The sequence below is a fragment of the Coregonus lavaretus genome (assembly GCF_964263955.1).
Source record: "Coregonus lavaretus genome assembly, chromosome: 25".
NCBI classification, from domain to species: Eukaryota; Metazoa; Chordata; class Actinopteri; order Salmoniformes; family Salmonidae; genus Coregonus; species Coregonus lavaretus.
In genome coordinates, this window is record NC_140012.1 from 15,175,586 (window position 1) to 15,192,423 (window position 16,838).

The 16,838-nt window shown below is 41.7% G+C and overlaps 1 protein-coding gene across 1 annotated transcript in view; it reads left to right on the forward strand.

The window, feature by feature from the left end:
- The window catches only part of LOC311100383 (glutamate receptor ionotropic, delta-1-like), a gene marked incomplete at its 5' end in the record, with an annotated part of 495,891 nt that extends 479,269 nt beyond the window's left edge, over nt 1–16,622 (forward strand). Inside the window, 3 exons of the mRNA XM_084141276.1 lie at nt 2,404–2,570; nt 8,355–8,595; nt 15,563–16,622. Of these exons, the coding sequence (XP_083997402.1) occupies nt 2,404–2,570; nt 8,355–8,595; nt 15,563–15,994 (840 nt within the window). The 3' untranslated portion in view covers nt 15,995–16,622. The remainder of the gene's footprint in view (nt 1–2,403; nt 2,571–8,354; nt 8,596–15,562) is intronic.
- Between the last annotated feature and the right edge of the window lie 216 nt (nt 16,623–16,838).

The following is a 16,838-nucleotide window of genomic DNA, read 5'->3' on the forward strand; positions in this document are numbered from 1 at the left end:
AAAATTAAAAAAATGAAATATCACATTTACATAAGTATTCAGACCCTTTACTCAGTACTTTGTTGAAGCACCTTTGGCAACAATTGCAGCCTCGAGTCTTCTTGGGTATGACACTACAAGCTTGGTACACCTGTATTTGGGGAGTTTCTCCCGTTCTTCTCTGCAGATCCTCTCAAGCTCTGTCAGATTGAATGGGGAGCGTTGCTGCACAGCTATTTTCAGTTCTTTCCAGAGATGTTCGATCAGGTTCAAGTCCGGGCTCTGGTTGGGCCACTCAAGGACATTCATAGACTTGTCCAGAAGCCACTCCTGCGTTGTCTTGGCTGTGTGCTTAGGGTCGTTGTCCTGTTGAAATGTGAACCTTCGCCCCAATATGAGGTCCGGAGAGCTCTGGAGCAGGTTTTCATCAATGATCTCTCTGTACTTCGCTCCGTTCATCTTTGCCTCGATCCTGACCAGTCTCCCAGTCCCTGCCGCTGAAAAACACCTGCACAGCATGATGCTGCCACCACCATGCTTCACCGTAGGGATGGTGCCAGGTGACACTTGGCATTCAGGCCAAATAGTTTAATCTTGATTTCATCAGACCAGAGAATCTTGTTTCTCATGGTGTTAGAGTCCTTAGGTGCCTTTCGACAAACTCCAAGCAGGCTGTCATGTGCCTTTTACTGAAGAGTGGCTTCCATCTGGCCACTCTACCATAAAGGCCTGATTGGTGGAGTGCTGCAGAGATGGTTGTCCTTCTGGAAGGTTCTCCCGTCTCCACAGAGGAACTCTAGAGCACTGTCAGAGTGACCATCAGGTTCTTGGTCACCTCCCTGACCAAGGACCTTCTCCCCCGATTGCTCAGTTCGGCCAGGCGGTCAGCTCTAGAAAGAGTCTTGGTGGTTCCAAACTTCTTCAATTTAAGACTGATGAAGGCCACTGTGTTCTTGGGGACCTTCAATGCTGCAGAAATGTTTTGGTACCCTTACCCAGATCTGTGCCTCGACACAATCCTGTCTCAGAGCTCTACAGACAATTCCTTCAACCTCATGGCTTGGTTTTTGCTCTGACATGCACTGTCAACTGTGGGACCTTATATAGACAGGTGTGTGCCTTTCCAAATCATGTCCAATCAATTATAATCTACCACAGGCGGATTCCAATCAAGTTGTAGAAACATCTCAAGGATGATCAATGGAAACAAGATGCACCTGAGCTCAATTTCGAGTATCATAGCAAAGGGTCTGAATACTTATGTAAATGTGATATTTCATTTAGTCATTTTTTATACATTTGCTAAAATTTCTAAAAACCTGTTTTTGCTTCGTCATTATGGGGTGTTGTGTGCAGATTGCTGAGTATTTTTGTTTATTTAATACATTTTAGAATAAGGCTGTAACGTAACAAAATATGTAAAAAGTCAAGGGGTCTGAATACTTTCCGAAGGCACTGTTAAGGGACAATATTTAATGTATATATATATATATAATGTCAATAGCTCAGAATTTCAATTAATTAAAAACCTCAAACCAACTGTAAATTGTAGAAATGTATATACAAATATTGAAAGCATTTAATGAGACAACTAAAAGGTGTGTAACACATTGTGTAATTTATTGATGGTCCCTAACTAGCCCCACAGAGTATCCAACCAAAGTCAAAATAATTTTGCCACGGTCGCACACCGGCCAGCTGAAGATAATTGGTGAAAGAAGATAGCTAGCTTACTAGCTAGTCTAGGCTAGACACAAGACCTGGTTACACTGTTTCAAGTTATCTAGAAGGGTGAGTGACTGTAACTGTGTACTGTTTTGGGAGTGAAAGTAGAAATGCTTCCCACGTTCAAACACACACGAGACACCCACAACAAAGCACGCCTCCAAAACCCCAAATCTCGTTCTCAGTCGCATTTCCTGATTAGGAGAATTGAAACAAAGGCTAAATCAGGAAGTTCACCAACCCTCCCCGCACCACAGCGCAAGCGAGCTGATGTTAGACAGGTAAATTCTTGAACCTGGCGTAAGGGGTGGAAAATGCCAGCGCGCCAGTTTTTACTGTACATGATGAAATTGCAAACTAATGTGTGTTTGACACTTGCGAAAGCCGAAAATAGAGCCCTCTGAGCTAACAGGTTTTTCTATCAAATGAGCAAATAAACAAATAGCCCAGTCTACAATGAGAATCAAACTAGAAAAGAAACCTGTACAGTAAATGTATTGAAGTATGTCTGTTTTACCACATGTTCATTAGAGTACTACACTTTCTTGGAGTTGGGATACTACAGTATATTCACAGCAATTCCCAGATGTAGGCCTTCCATCATCCTTTAGGTTCTATCATCGAAAACAATGTTAGCATATAGGCAGAATGTATAGCATCTGGATCATTAACTGGGTCATGATTGTCATTCCTCTGCAGGCGAAGAAGGGCCCGTATGCCTTCCTATGGGACATGGCTGTGGTGGAGTACGCCGCACTGACGGATGATGACTGCACCATCACCGTCACAGGAAACAGCATGAGCAGCAAAGGCTACGGCATCGCCATGCAGCATGGGAGTCCATACAGAGACCTCTTCTCCCAGAAGTGAGCAATGCCACCAACGTCTCTCCTCATTATACACCATCTACGCTGAGTATACCAAACATTACTAACATTCCTAGTATTGAGTTGCACCCCCTCGGGGCATGGACTCTACAAGGTGTCGAAAGCGTTCCACAGGGATGCTGGCCCATGTTGACTCCAATGCTTCCCACATATGTGTCAAGTTGGCTGGATGTCCTTTGGGTGGTTGATCATTCTTGATACACGCGGGAAACTGTTGAACATGAAAAACCCAGCAGCGTTGCAGTTCTTGACATAAACCCATATCCCGTACCCCGTTCAAAGGCACTTACATTTTTTGTCTTGCCCATTCACCCTCTGAATGGCACAAATACATAATCCATGTCTCAATTGTCTCAAGGCTTGTCTCCCCTTCATCTACACTGATTCAAGTAGATTTAACAAGTGACATCAACAAGGGATCATAGCCTTCACCTGGATTCACCAGGTCAGTCTATGTCATGGAAAGAGCAGGTGTTCTTAATGTTTTGTATACTCATTGTATATTGTAATGACCCTGGCATTGATGAACACAATTACCACTCCCCAAAGGGAGCTTTCTTGGAGCAGCTGTAACATGTCCGGCTTTGCAACCATAGGGTTGCAAGTTCGAGTCTAACCTCGGAACCTCGTGCTACTCCTTCGTATCATTACAATATTGATGCATTATAGATATACCATCACTTTATCAGCAGTTCTATACAGTATGTTATTCTCCTCACCTCTCCCTCTCCTTTCATTCTCCCATCTCTTCCTTCCATCACCTTGAGGAAATATCCTAAGTCTAAGTGCATATGGTTTAACGCACACCTCCTTTGATTCCTAATTACTTTCTCTGCTTCATAAAAGCCATACACATAATCACTGATGGTTTATGGTGCCTGAGGGATTGAGCGCCGTAATTGGCTGAGAGGTCATTCAGTGGTTATACTCATTTTAGGAGGAGTTTGACGAGGGAAATGAAAGGCCCACTAACATAGTGTTTTTATAAAGTCACTTTGTAGTATAAACATTAGAGAAAATGCTCTTTATAAAGGTCAGGAGTTACTGTCGTTTTGCATGATTTTAATGCCCTTGTCTATTTGTTATATAAACATGTACACTGAACCAAAACATAAATGCAACATGCAACAATTTCTAAGATTTTAATGAGTTATAGTTCATATAAGGAAATCAGTCAATTTAAATAAATTCATTAGGCCGTAAACTATGGATTTCACATGACTGGGAATAGTAGTGGAAAAAGTACCCAATTGTCATACTTGAGTAAAAGTCAACATACCTTAATAGAAAATGACTCAAGTAAAAGTGAAAGTCACCCAGTAAAATATTAGTTGAGTTAAAAGTCTTAAATAATTTGCTTTTAAATATACTTAAGTATCAAAAGTAAAAGTAAAATTACGAATAATTTCAAATTCCTTATATTAAGCAAACCAGACAACACCATTTTCTAGTTTTTTTAAATATATGGATTACCAGGGGCACACTCAGCTATAATTTACAAACGAAGCATGTTTGTTTAGTGAGTCATATCAGAGCCAATAGGGACGACCAGGGATGTTCTCTTGAGAAGGGTGTGAATTGGACCATTTTCCTGTCCTGCTAAACATTCAAAATGTAATGAGTACTTTTGGGTGTCAGGGGAAAATGTATGGAGTAAAAAGTACATACTTTTTTTTATGAATGTAGTGAAGTAAAAGTAAATGTTGTCAAAAATATAAATAGTAAAGTAAAGTACAGATACCCCAAAAAACAACTTGAGTAGTTATTTTAAGTATTTGTACTTAAGTACTTTACACCACTGACTGGAAATACAGACACGCATCTGTTGGTCACAGATACCTTAAAAAGAAAGGTTGTGGCTTGGATCAGAAAACCAGTCATTATCTGGTGTGACCACTATTTGCCTCATGCAGCGCGACACATATCCTTCACATAGAGTTGATCAGGCTGTTGATTGTGGCCTGTGGAATGTTGTCCCACTCCTCTTCAATGGCTCTGCAAAGTTGCTGGATATTGGCGGGAACTGAATGGCACAACAATGGGCCTCAGGATCTCATCACAGCATTCAAATTGACATAGATAAAATGCAATTGTGTTCATTGTCCATAGTTTATGCCTGCCTGCCGATACCATAACCCCATCACCACCATGGGGAACTCTATTCACAACGTCGACATCAGCAAACTGCTTGCCCACACGATCCCATACACGCTGTCTGCCATCTGCCCGGGATTCATCCGTGAAGAGCACACTTCTCCAGCGCGCCAGTGGCAGTTACGACGTCAAACTGCAATCAGGTCAAGACCCTGGTGAGGACGTTGAGCACGCAGATGAGCTTCCCTGAGATGGTTTCTGACAGTTTGTGCAGAAATTCTTCAGTTGTGCAAACCAACAGTTTCATCAGCTGTCCGGGTGGCTGGTCTCAGACGATCTCGCAGGTGAAGAAGTCAGATGTGGAGGTCCTGGGCTGGCGTGGTTACACGTGGTCTTCGGTTGTGAGGCCGGTTGGACATTCTGACAAATTCTTTAAAACGATGTTGGAGGCAGCTTATGGTAGAGAAATGAACATTCTATTCTCTTGCAACAGCTCTGGTGGACATTACTGCAGTCAGCATGCCAATTGCACGCTCCCTCAAAACTTGAGACATCTGTGGCATTGTGTTGTGTGACAAAACTGGACATTTTAGAGTGGCCTTTTATAGTCCCCAGCTCAAGGTGCACCTGTGTAATGATCATGTTGTTTACACAGCTTCTTGATATGCCACACCTGTCAGGTGGTTGGATTATCTTGGCAAAGGAGGAATGCTCACTAACAGGGATGTAAACAAATTTGTATACAACATTTTAGAGAATCATTGCAACATATCTTGACTCTGTGTATCATGCAGCTCTTTGTTTTGTCACCAATCAGAGACGTCTAACTCATTGTGATCTCTACACTGCTGTCGGATTTACATCACTAGCAACAGGCAGGCTCAAACACTGGTACATTCTTATTTATAAGACATTTTAGGAAAACTGCCATTTTATCTATCGTCTCTTCTAGCTCAAAATAAAAACACATATAAGCTCAGATCTCAATCTTGTTTTATGCTAAGAGTCCCGAAAACTAGAACCGAGCATGGAAAAGGTACTTTCATTACTCAGCCCCCTGGTCTTGGAATTCCCTCTAAGCCAACCAAAACTCCAGGGCCTGGTGTCCCTGGAGGAGTTCAAAGGACAAATAGATGAACAGGTTGTTGAGACATGTAGTTCTTCCTAGTTGTCACTAGTTTGCGTTGCCTTATGTAAGGAAGCATGTTGTTTTACTTCCCACACACCACACACATGCCTGCGTACACACACACACACATCCACTGTTTGTTTGCTGTTGTATTTGTGCTGTTGCCAATGTCTTCTGTCTGTGTTGTCCGTTTTGTCTTACATTGTTTTTTTGTGTGTTTTTTTTTAAAATCCCAGCCCCCGTCCCCACAGGAGGCCTTTTGTCTCTTGCCAGGCCATCATTGTAAATAAGAATTTGTTCTTAATTGACTAGCCTGCTTAAATAAAGGTTAAATAAACTATATCAGCACAGGTTGCAATCAATAAATACCTTTCATGTTCCAGCTTAGTTGGCTTATGAAATCAACCTATTATGAATTCATAACCAGCGTTGTTGGTTTGGATGAAAGAATAATCATTCAACATGAGTTAACATGATTCTGCTAATTACTTCCACGAAAAAAGGTTCATAATGGATAATTTAACTCAATACTGTACTTGGAAATTAACAACGTTTGAAAGTCTTTGGTCATTAGTTGCAGGATGCTGATTGGGTAAATCTGTCCATAATAACGTCAGCTACAGGACTGTTTCGCTAGCACAGACTGGAATATGTTCCGGGGATTCATCCGATAACATTAAGGAGTTTACCACATCAGTCACCGGCTTCATCAATAAGTGCATCGACGACATCGCCCCCACAGTGACCGTACATACATATCCCAAGCAGAAGCCATGGATTACAGACAACCGCCGTACTGAGCTAAAGGCTAGAGCTTCCGCTTTCAAGGAGCTGGACACTACCAGGATGTGTACTCAGAGCATGCGCTAACCAGCTGGCAAGTGTCTTCACTGACAGTCCTGTCTAGAGAACGCCAAGATAACCTGTCTAAATGACTATTGCCATGTAGCACTCACATCTGTAGCCATAAAATGCTTAGAAAGGCTGGTCCTGGCTCACATTGACACCATCATCCCAGACACCCTGGACCCACTCCAATTCGCATACCGCCCCAACCGATACACAGATGACGGCATCTCTATTGCACTATTTTTCTATTACAGTCTTTTTTGTTGGGAAGGACCCGTAAGTAAGCATTTCACTGTTAGTCTACACCCCTTGTTTACGAAGCATGTGACAAATACAATGTGATTTGATTTAACCAATTAGGACTGTGTAATCATATTGGCCAAGCATTTCCCCAAAATCAATCCCAAAATCACTGTCTTGACTGCATTCCCACACATCTTGTTTTGATTCTTCTCAGGTATAAGAGCTCCAAAGCATCCGTGAGAACAACCCCAAATGTTTAGTCACACTATCTTTTAGATAAGAAATCTAACTCTCTTCAACGCAGTGAAAATAAACAGTTTCCTTTGTTTGCGATGAGTGCCATCCCAACTCCACAACCAGAATGAACTGCCGTTCTAGTGACTAAAACACAGGTCTTAGGATACAGACAATGATTCTTCTACAAAGCAGAACCAGTTTCAACCAGCTTGTCATGCTTAGATCAGGTTTGATCTGGGGCTCATGGAGGCCACACGCCCACACCATTGATAAATCGCTGATGCGGTGGAACATTTGAAACCTCTCCACTCTTCCGAGGTGTGCTTTGTCAGGGCCCTTCAGAGTGCACACTCAGTATGCAGGGCCACAACAAGTGAAGAGCGGGGTCAGAGCTTAAGCGATGAGGTCCCTCCGTGGAAGATTCCCTATAATTCCTATCCCCACCACACTGAACTGAACACTGTCCCTCTATCTACGCTCATGATGGCCTGGATGAATGTCCATCTGGGAAATACAGGGCTAACAGAGTGGGGGTGGGATGTGCTTTGAGGACAGCTGGGAGGCTGCTCAGGGGGTAATAACAGGCTGAACCAGAATGTCATCTCCTCTACAGGGACGGATTCATCTTACTTGCCACCGTCCCCCTTCCCATCATCATAATCCATTCCCCTTCCTCCATCCCTCTCTCTGTGCCCTCGTCTATCCATAACCTTAGAAATTCATTTTTTGTGCTCTTTTTCATCACAGAAATTGCTGTGGCGGTAGTGTTTGCCCACAGGGGCGGTTCTCTGATAATGGTATTTTCCTCTTTGCCACGGCTCTTTTTCTTTTAATTAAGCAGTTCTTCACTCTGTTTTATTTTGGATTTCATTTGTGGCAATGAAGGACTACAAAAGCTGACATTTAATGAAGTTTACTGTCGGGTTTAATTCGTTGAGCAGGCATAATTCAAACAAATCACACTTAAAATGCTGTGCTGTGGGAATTGTCACAAATGAATGCGTTCATCTGCAGAAGATAATAGCAGGTCTGTCTTTCATTCTTCCTTTAGTGCCATGATAGCATATGAGTAGTAGATATGCAACTAGGGTCCTAAAGTCCTTAGTCTCAATCCTTTGTGTAACAGTCTTCAAACTTAATACAACAGCCTGTTTTGAGCGAAGCAGAGGAAGCATACGTCTCTCACACCCAGATATTTCCCCTCCTTGCAGGATCCTGGAGTTGCAGGAAAAAGGGGACCTGGACATCCTGAAGCAGAAGTGGTGGCCGCGTACAGGCCGCTGTGACCTCAACAGCCACTCCAATGCCACGCCCGACGGGAGGTCCCTGAAGCTGCACAGCTTCGCCGGGGTCTTCTGTGTCCTGGCCGCCGGACTGCTGCTGGCCTGCCTGGTTGCCGGCCTGGAGATGTGGTGGAACAGCAACCGCTGCGGGCAAGAGCAGCCCAAAGAGGTGACCGAGCACAGAGCCCGGAGGCCAGGGCAGCAGGGGGAGGACACTGCCACACTCTACTTTAAGGATCCAGCCGCAGACCACAGCCCCGATTTAGTCGAACTCCAGTACACGCAGTTGTAGATTGTGCTCTGATTGAAATCAAATTTGGTCCCCCTTATCTATCCCCCTCTCTTCTCTGAAACCAAATCCATCTGTTTTTGTATGGCATACGTACCTCACACAGCTCACAGATAAACACGAATCCCCCTTATAATTTTTTTACTAATATATTTCCATCTTGATTATTTATATTTTTTTGAAACTCTTCGAATTTGATCATCAGTGTATGTTAATCACACATCATCGGTGTATGTTAATCACACATCATCGGTGTATGTTAATCATAAACCCTTAAGCTGCCTTCAGGATAACAAACTGCCCAACCAATATGTTTTTTGAGATAAGCAATTCCTGCATTTTTCACAAATCTCTTACTAACATGTCAGAACAACTCATTTCGGACAGTGATGAGCATCAGTCCCCAGCAAATCTTCCAGTCACATACTTTGTATTGAATTCTTGTCAAAACCCTTTTCAGTTTTGCCATTTTCAATTCAGCAAGATTCTCTGTAGGAACATTAACTAACTATGTCCAGATTAAATGCATAGAAATAGAATGAATAGAACAGGCAAATCATTGACTTGAATGGGGATACCCATTCTGTTAATTATGTTTATATGCATTTAATCCTATCCGATAGGTGAAATCCAGATACCTTTTGAAAAACTGGGCCCAGAGGATTACACTTTCAAAGGGAGATTTGAACACCTTTTTAAATGTCTTATTTCAGAGTAAATCCATTCATCTATTTGATTCATGTCAGTGTGAATCAGCCGAATATGACATTTCTGAGAAAACGTCAGTATCGAGTTTGTTTTAAGTTCCCCATAAGATTAGTGTTCCTGAAATAATCAAAACCCATTGATTACCAACACAGTTCCTTACCCTGAATTGTGAACACATTCACACTGCCTACCACAGAGAACCCTTTTCATTGATTCTCGTAAGACTTTCTTTCCCCTGCTAAGTGCCTGCTAAGCTGATTTACGCCGATTACACCTTATACCTCATTGCCAGTTCACGTTAAGCCTTTCTTATTAGTTTAATCCACTCAAGTTACTGCGATGATGTCAACATGTCTACAGAGGCCTCTCACATGAGAGAGTTACTCTCCCCTTGCATGTGACATGGGACAGGTTAAGGCTTGACATGGATCCGTAAACTAAAGTGTGAGCAGAAACAGGATGTTTGCATGGGTCTGTCACCCCACAGCAATAAGAGCCACTATATCTGTCCAACCCAGTCCATAATCCCTAGTAATTCACTGTGTGACGTCTTATTGCAATTATATGTCAATGTGGACATCCATACGTATTTATTCTTGACTGTTCTATGATCTCGTGCAGGTTACTAAGGATTACAGACTGGCAAGGGTTTCTGGTCCATTGACATATAATGACATTACCACTGCTTCACCGGAAGGGAGGAAGGACATTTGGACAGAGAGAGAAAGAGACTGGGATGAAGCAGAAGCTATTGACACAGGTCAGAATAGAGCTCCTAAGATCTGATTTGTGCTGCTGCATTTAAGAGGCACTCTGATCTGTCCGATTGGGCTTGGGGGGATCTTGATCTAAAACTCCACACCACCATCTCATTTCTGGCAATCTTTCTATTTTCTGATTGTTATTCTGTTTCTTCTCCATTTTTGGTTAGTTGCGTTGTAGTGGATGGATGCATGCATGACAAGGGCTTGTCTCTCACCCTCACGTAGAAACATTGTATGGGGAACAAGAGGAAGTTAATTCAGTGACATTTTCTATGAACTACACTAGCAGTCAAAAGTTTGGACACACCTACTCATTCAAGGGTTTTCCTTTATTTTTACTATTTTCGACATTGTAGAATAGTGAAGACATCAAAACTATGAAATAACACATATGGAATCATGTAGTAACCAAAAAAGTGTTAAACAAATCATAATATATTTTATATTTGAGATTCTTTAAATAGCTACCCTTCGCCTTGATGACAGCTTTGCACACTCTTGGCATTCTCTCAACCAGCTTCATGAGGTAGTCACCTGGAATGCATTTCAATTAACAGGTGTGCCTTCTTAAAAGTTAATTTGTGGAATTTATTTCCGTCTTAATGCGTTTGAGCCAATCAGTTTTGAGGTATACAGAAGATAAACCTATTTGGTAAACAACCAAGTCCATATTATGGCAAGAAGAGCTCAAATAAGCAAAGAGAAACGACAGTCCATCATTACTTTAAGACATGAAGGTCAGTGATTCTGGAAAATGTCAAGAACTTTGAAAGTTTCTTCAAGTGCAGTCGCAAAAACCATCAAGCGCTATGATGAAACTGGCTCTCAGGAGGACCACTGTTACAGGAGTGGGTCGCAGTTCCGGAGCGACCCACTAGGTGTCATCCTCCGACAACCTTAGGCATCAGTATCCTATTGGTGTCACCTGTGTCTACCTGTTCACCTGTGTATTTATGCCCTCACTTCCCTGTGTTCCCTTGCTCAGTTTTCTCTGTTAGTTTCTCTATGTCCAGCAGTACTACTCAATGTCTGATCAGAGACCTATGTACAGGTACTTGAGAAGTGTTCTCCCTGTTTCGTTATTTGTTTCAGTCGTAGGTAATATTTAGTATTTTGGCTGTCAGACGGTTTTTGGAGACTTGTTTGCTCCGCCTTTCTTTTATTGTGATGATCCTTGTTTCACCATCTCTGCCTACTGTATATCCTGCACCGCACCTGGGTCACACCTCACACCAACCCTTACAGACCACCACAGGAATGGAAGACCCAGAGTTACCTATGCTGCAGAGGATAAGGTCATTAGAGTTACCAGCCTCAGAAATTGCAGCCCGAATAAATGCTTCACAGAGTTCAAGTAACAGACATATCTCAACATCAACTGTTCAGAGGGGACTGTGTGAATCAGGCCTTCATGGTCAAATTGCTGCAAAGAAACCACTACTAAAGGACACCAATAATAAGAAGAGACTTGCTTGGGCCAAGAAACACGAGCAATGGTCATTAGACCGGTGGAAATTTGTCCTATGGTCTGTAGACCAAAATTGAGATTTTTGGTTCCAACCGCCGTGTCTTTGTGAGACGCGGTGTGGGTGAACGGATGATCTCCGCATGTGTATTTCCCACCATAAAGCATGGAGGAGGAGGTGTTATGGTGTGGGGGTGCTTTGCTGGTGACATTGTCAGTGATTTATTTAGAATTCAAGGCACACTTAAGCAGCATGGCTACCACAGCATTCTGCAGCGATACGCCATCCCATCTGGTTTGGGCTTAGTGGGACTATCATTTGTTTTTCAACTGGACAATGACCCAACACACCTCCAGGCTGTGTAAGGGCTATTTTACCTAGAAGGAGAGTGATGGAGTGCTGCATCAGATGACCTGGCCTCCACGACCCCCCGACCTCAACCCAGTTGATATGGTTTGGGATGAGTCGGATGGCAGAGTGAAGGAAAAGTAGCCAACAAGTGCTCAGCATATGTGGGAACTCCTTCAAGACTGTTGGAAAAGCATTCCAGGTGAAGCTGGTTGAGAGAATGCCAAGAGTGTGCAAAGTTGTCATCAAGGCAAAGGGTGACTATTTGAAGAATTTCAAATATAAAATATATTTTGATTTGTTTAACACTTCTTTAGTTACTACATGATTCCGTATGTGTTATTTCATAGTTTTGATGTCTTCACTATTATTCTACAATGTAGAAAATAGTAAAAATAAAGAAAACCCCTTGAATGAGTAGGTGTGTTCAAACGTTTGACTGGTACTGTACCTCATTATGATGCTTTATGAAGGCATTTATTGTGCCTTATATTACATACATAGTGAAATATAACACTTGTTATAAGCAGTCATGACTGTTTGCATACATATCTCTAAATGTGTTTGTAAAGTTTGACCAAGGTGCTGTATAGAATTTGTTTCAGATACAGAGATGAGCCACAATACAGGACTTATGCATAATCATAATAGTCTTATACATATGGAGGCCACTTTGAAAACAGCTTACTCAAGCCCAGATAAATCATTCAAACAAATGTCAGGCCACCATGGATGGATAGAGTGGTTTTATAGTTTTATGTTTTCAGAGTTGTTTTTGCATTACGAAAGCTTTCACTCTGCAGAGCATGTTGTTATTTCCCCTCAATATAAACCAACACACTCTTATTAAAACACTGGTGCAGTGGTTTGATTTGAGGCAGTTATTTGTTTAGGCGTGCTGCCAATGCGACAAGATTATAAACATATTTTAATGAGGTGCCAGTCTGCTAAAGCAATAGCCTTGGATGAGAGGTTTTCATTAGCATTAAGAGTTTTTTATGATACAGGATTGATACTGTCGTAAATTATCTGTTGACAAAGTCTTCAGAACAAATTATATCAAGATTATATCTTTACATTCCGGAAGGCTCAAGCTGATATGGGAAGCAATGAGGAAACACAGTTGTTTGTCTGTAATAATACTTGACATTGATCTATCAAGATTGATTAAGTGGCTTAACATTTAGGACCTCCTCTAGAAGACATTGTGTTGTGCTTTTAGTTGGGAGGCTGTGGTATAATGTGCTTATGGCAGGCAGTTGATATTGACAAGAGGAATAGTAAATTATGTAGAATCACAGTGGAGTTTAGTTACACTGTTTGATGCAGCACTGATCCCATTGAAAGTGCATGGCTTCTGATCATTATGAGAGGAGTCAGTTGATTTCAAGGTATTTCTGCATCTATGTTGCCAAACAACATCCATTATAATTGCATAGTAAGAAGGATACTCTTTATTTCCAGTGCATTAGGGTAGTCACTAGACTAGAGAGTTTCCAAAAAAATTGCATAAAGATGGTTGAAATAGTTATTCATTTCCCTAAGTGCAATATAATCAAAGCCAACCTTTCTTTCATTTGTAGAGCATGTCGTACCTAGCATAAAATAGTAAATCATCATCCGTCTTCGTAGAAACACATTTCTGATTATGTCTTCCATTCCAAAACATGTCTTATTTTCATTGGTTGGTTTTGTACTCCATATATAGAATCTTAACCTCTGCAGTGTGTTGTGTTGTATATGTACTGAACATAAGGATAAACTTGGATTTTGTCTCCATATTCAGTTATTTAACTAATATCATCATTGAGTCAGACCATTACTGGAGCCAAGTTGTGCCTGCCTACAAAGTAGCCTTTTGCAATAGCCTAGTGTAGCCTCCAAGTGCTAGGACACGTCTCCTGATTGGCTAGTGATACCTACTACCCTGAAGTATGTTTTGTCCTCTACCTTTAGATGTTCCAATGTAGCATATTTTGTCAGCAACAAACCTCTCAAGTGTCAATTAGCTTATAACTCGTATGCATGACCACAGTCATCCAAAGACACAGACACATCTGTCAGCCTCAGCAGCTCAGATGTATTAAATATATTGATCTGATATCAAATCAATTCACCTGACCAACATCACGAAGTAGTTGATGGAGAGGTAGTGCTGAGCTTTTAACTGAAATGTCGGTTGTTTTTCCGTTTTTAAATAACTAACTGACCGAAGTCAGTTTAATTATTTGAATTCCATTTCATTTGGTCTTTTTCTGTGAGCTCGATGCTCAGTTTCTGTAGAGATAAATCAGGTCAAGCTCGAACTGTGCGATTTAGTAGGGAGTTGTAGTTTCCAATAGGCCAATATTATACATAGTTTAGTGCAGAAAACCTGGTAATTAACTACAATGACAATAATCCATTGCGCGCCCGTCTACTTGTCCGATCTGTGTGGAGCAGACACAGAGACCTCGTTGATGGAGAGAAGAGAGAAGGCGCGAGAGGGATAGCAGTTGCTTTGCAAGGTATACTACCCGAAAATACATGATCTAATTGATTGATAGTTGGTATTCAGCAGTTATAAAAGTATGCCTTATTTACTTTGAAGAACTACTAAAATTGTGATTTATGTCAGACAGGCAGCAGCTCTATAGAGATGAGATGATGACTTGGAATGAAATAAAGTCATCAAATAAAACAAGTATTTTATTAAAGTAAAGTAATGTGAATACATTATGGTTAATAAGTGATAATCAGTAATGGGTAGTCACTACCATCATGTGATTTTTATTCGATTTCAAATGTTACAGCATTCAACCCACATAACGCGTAGTGCATTCAATACATACCTTTTTTTCTTCTACGAAATCGAAGAACCGTGATTATCTTTTATAATATAATCTAAATCGAACCGACTTCAAAAAGCACTAATCGCTCAGCACTATTGAGAGGTAGAACAGACACTGTAAAAGCCCATGTATGGCCATCTAAATAGGACACCAATACATTACCTCAACTTTACTTCAATATACTGTAGCATCAGCAATGAGTTATCCATGTATGACCATCTTAATGTAACATGTAATACATTACTTCAACTTTACATTTCACTTACTGTAGCACCAGCAATGCCTAGCATCCTTAAGTTACTTTTCCTGTCCAACAGATGCTTGAGTGGGTTCTCAGAAGCCTAAGGTTACATGGCGTCCCAGATCAGTCAGTAGAGGTTAGGATGTAGCTTGGCTCCAGCATTGGTGTCGTCTGTCAAAGATGTGACACCCCTTACTAAACATCAAACTGTCTATGTCCACTGGCCAAGTTTGATTTCAAGGTGCACATTCTATACACCTGTAATTGAGTCACCTCAATTCCGATTGGGCACTTAAAACGGATATTACTCAATCAGCATGTTGAGTGAAACAATCAAAGAGGCTTGGGAAACAAACCACCTCAAAAAAGCTAAGGAAGAGGAGAGGGAAACTAAATGCATGGAGCTGGTGAAAAGCCTGAGAACCCCATGGGGAACAGCCCATCTCAGCCTCTGTGTCCCTTCCTCCCCCTTTCTCTTTCACCCTCTAGGACAAGGAGGTGAATCTGGAACAGGTGCATCGGCGTATGAACAGTCTTATGGACGAGGACATGGCGCACAAGCAGATCCCTGGCCCGTCTATCGAGATCTCTGCGCTGGACATCGACAGCATGCAGCCCAGCCGGCAGCTGGAGTCTGTGCGGGACTACCCGGGCACGGGCCTGTCTGTGAGCACCTATCTCCCGGGGGAGGGCCATGGGGGGGGCCTGGGTCGGACACTAGCTCAGGGCCCTGGCAGCACACTCCACCACCACCCCCCCAGCAGCTCCACCATCCCCTCCATTCAGTGCAAACACAGAGCTCCCAACGGGGGGCTGTTCCGACTGAGTCCCGCCAAGACACCCATGCCAATGTCATACCAGGGAGTTCCCGGAGGACCCATCCCAGAAGCCATTGAGCCCACCCACAGTACATCCATCTGATGGTGCCTCAACGTCACATCTCCTACCCCTCACCTGATTTTTGTGGGGTATTATTGGGGGGGGAAATAAAAATAAAAATAAAAATAGGGAAAGTGTACAAACAAGAGAAATAAGAGATTTTTATTACCTGTTGAACAACTGACGTCAAAGGAACAGCAATTTTTTCTTGTATATATTTGTAAATACTGAGAGAACGAAGTGAAGTAAAAGTGTATTTTGAATATTCTCAATTTTTGAAGTTGAGTTATAAAAAAACAAAATAAGATTTAAAAAAACAAAAAGATAAAAAAATGACTGTTTGAATGGCTTTGTAAATGTTGTTCTATATGAATAATAACGCAAATTAATTGTGATTGTTTTCTAAGTGCCGAAATAATGTCTCTCCACAGTTCATTCTTAGATTACCATGCACCATAGGACATAATGTGGAACACCATCTGTTTTGCACCTCTTTAACAACCTTATACTTCAGTATCAGATGAGAATATTCCAAATAGATGGATTCATTTTGTTTGTAAGACATATATACATTTGTCAAAAAAATATCTTTTTTTCTACCTTAAAGTCTTGGTGAATCATTGATTAAGGCTGAAACTGAAATAAACATTGTTTCTCATGAGTTCTACAGATTTATGAAATTAATGGTATTTCATAGAGCTCAATTTCAGCCCTATGCTATCAAAGGAAAAGGGAGATACAGTCTCAGTCAGCCCCCAACAGCAAAGAAAGGCAGGCCTAGTGGTACTAGTGCCGTGTACAGCATAACATCAGCCACATTAGGGGAATGTTCCAAGGGAACCTTTAACTGACAGAAATCATGACTGAATCATGTCCCTTCTAGTAT